The sequence below is a fragment of the Eimeria maxima genome, genomic scaffold (assembly GCF_000499605.1).
Source record: "Eimeria maxima Weybridge genomic scaffold, Emw_scaff2267, whole genome shotgun sequence".
Classification (NCBI taxonomy): Eukaryota; Apicomplexa; class Conoidasida; order Eucoccidiorida; family Eimeriidae; genus Eimeria; species Eimeria maxima.
The window spans coordinates 1,367-3,707 of NW_013565135.1; the positions used below are offsets into that span (position 1 = coordinate 1,367).

Consider the following 2,341-nt stretch of genomic DNA (forward strand, 5'->3'; position numbering starts at 1 on the left):
ATCTTAAATACCGGCAGATTCTCCCTCTATACAGACAGACAGAAGATTGTGCATGCAGGAGGGTGTTCGTGCCTCGTTAGTTGTGCTGCAGCAGCAGCAGCAGCACAACAAGGCATTTCCTTACCTTTATAGCCTTATCGATTATCTTTTCTTTTCTATTTTTTTGATTTGTTTCTTCTTCTTCTCTCCTTTTCTTGATATAATTCCATTAAATAAAGGGAGATGTCTATAAAAAATAGAGGAATAATAAGATAAAATGGCAGGAAGAACACCATCTAATTCAAGTCCTTTTTCTCCTGAATTACAAACTTTTGTCGTCACCAAGTACGATCCTCTCTTAGCCATCGTAAGAGAATTAAATGCGAGGCTACAGGCAGCAGAAAAAGGTAATTTATACACACTTTTCTTGTTGCTGATCTATACAGAGGAATGCATGCATGCATGCATGCATGCATGCATGCAGATGCAGCAACAGCAACTGCTGCTGCATCTGCTGCTGCTGGTGGTGCTATTGCTGACTATTATAGAAGATTAGCTATTGAAGGAGGGAGTTGCGCATTAAGCAGCAGAAGGAATAATGCAGAAGCAATCTTTGCTGCTGCTGCTGCTGTTCTGTGTTGTTCTTTTGTCTCTTCCCCCTCTCTTTCTTCTATTTAATCGTTTATATATTCTCTACAATCTAAGACAATTAGGTGGGACTGCATGCATTTCTTTTTTCGGCGTTTGCTGCTGCTCTGATTGCTGCTGCTGCTGTTGCTGCTGCTGCTGCTGCTGCTGCGCAGAGAGGATGCGGCTAGAGAGGAGAGTACAACGTCTTGAGCATCAAGTAGTTGAGCTTACGAATGCATGCGATAAAGGGGCGTCATTAAAGCCTCTTCCTGATGCAGATGTGGATATAAGTACAGGTAGACATGGTAAGAAAAAAAGGAAGAAAAAAAGGAAGATTTATTGAATATTGATGCTTCTTGTGTACATTTCCTTCTAATGTATTAAGATATATTCATTAATATATATTAAAATATAAAATAAAATACTTTTTTTATACGAAAAAGACTTTGTATAATTATGGTGTATATATATGTGTGTATATGCATGCAGCTGTACATGAACTACTAGAGAACGAAGAGGCGCTTGCTGCAGCTTGGCTCTTTTCTTGTCAGGTTAGGTTTATTAGATATATAATTAAAAATAAAATAAGAAAATATAGACATAGAAAAGAAATAATGGTAAAAATAAGGGAAAAAATAAAGGTTTCTTCTTATTCATGTTGGGGTGTACGTACAGATCGGTACACCAACTTCTGCATTGCAAGTTCTTCTTGAATTTTCTCCCGATTCAACAATAGAAATTGATTGTAAATTATGGAAAAGAGAGGTAAATAAATAAATATATTTATTTATTTATTTATAAAATTAATATATTTATTTATTTAATAATAAATATAAATTTAATTTTCCTCTTTTTTTCTTCTTTTTGCAGGAAGATATGTGGATTTGTCTTCTTGAAGAACTTCCTGATGGTAAATAAATACATAAATATTTATTTATTTTATTTATAATTATTTATTTTATTTGTAATTATTTATTTATTTTATTTATAATTATTTATTTATTTATTTATAATTAGTCTTCTTTTTCTTCCTCTTGCATGCATGCATGCATTTATTTTTTGTGTTTTTTTTATCTGCAGAATTTGCCTTTAGACGTCCTGATTCTCTTCATCTATTAGATCTAAGGAGAGCAGGTAAATAAATATTTATTCTCTTTTTTTTATTGTTTGTTCTCCTCTTTTTTTATTCTTTTTCATATCCTTTTTACTGTTTTCTTTTTTATTTCCCCTTTACTGTTTTCTTGTTTAATTCTTTTTTAATTGTTTTCTCCTTTCTCCCTCCCCTTGCTGTTCCCCTATAGCATCAGCAATGCCCTGCACAGGAATTCAGCTGCTGCTGCAACTACTGTTGCTGCAACTACTGTGTTCTGCTGCTGCTGCTGCTGCGGTGTATATACAGCTCGTCGTGCCTTACTTGAATTATGCCGCGGGGAGGTATTCATTCTTGTAAGAAATGTACCAGGGAGAAGAGAGGCGCCTAATTGTCCTACAGCTATTACCTTAGTTGGTAAGAAAATTATTATTTTATTTATTTATTTAGTCTATTCATATAGGGGATTTATTTTTATTTTATTGTTTCTCTATTTATGCTTATTTATTTATGTTTATTTATTGATGTTTATTTAGTCCTTTTATTTCTTTGTTTGTTCTTATGGGGGGATTTATTCATTTAGGGTTTAGGGTTTATGTTTATTTACTTATATATATATATATATATATATATATATATATA

General features: G+C 32.8%; 1 protein-coding gene across 1 annotated transcript; it reads left to right on the forward strand.

Moving 5' to 3' along the window:
• Positions 1–256: 256 nt before the first annotated feature.
• EMWEY_00057890 (Chromosome III, complete sequence, related) lies at positions 257–2,116 on the forward strand (the record flags this gene model as incomplete). The annotated part of the gene is made up of 7 exons (XM_013480732.1): positions 257–386; positions 783–914; positions 1,099–1,160; positions 1,285–1,374; positions 1,480–1,519; positions 1,690–1,743; positions 2,009–2,116. Coding segments are annotated over 7 exons (616 nt in total), but the record flags the coding sequence as incomplete, so codon positions are not given.
• Between the last annotated feature and the right edge of the window lie 225 nt (positions 2,117–2,341).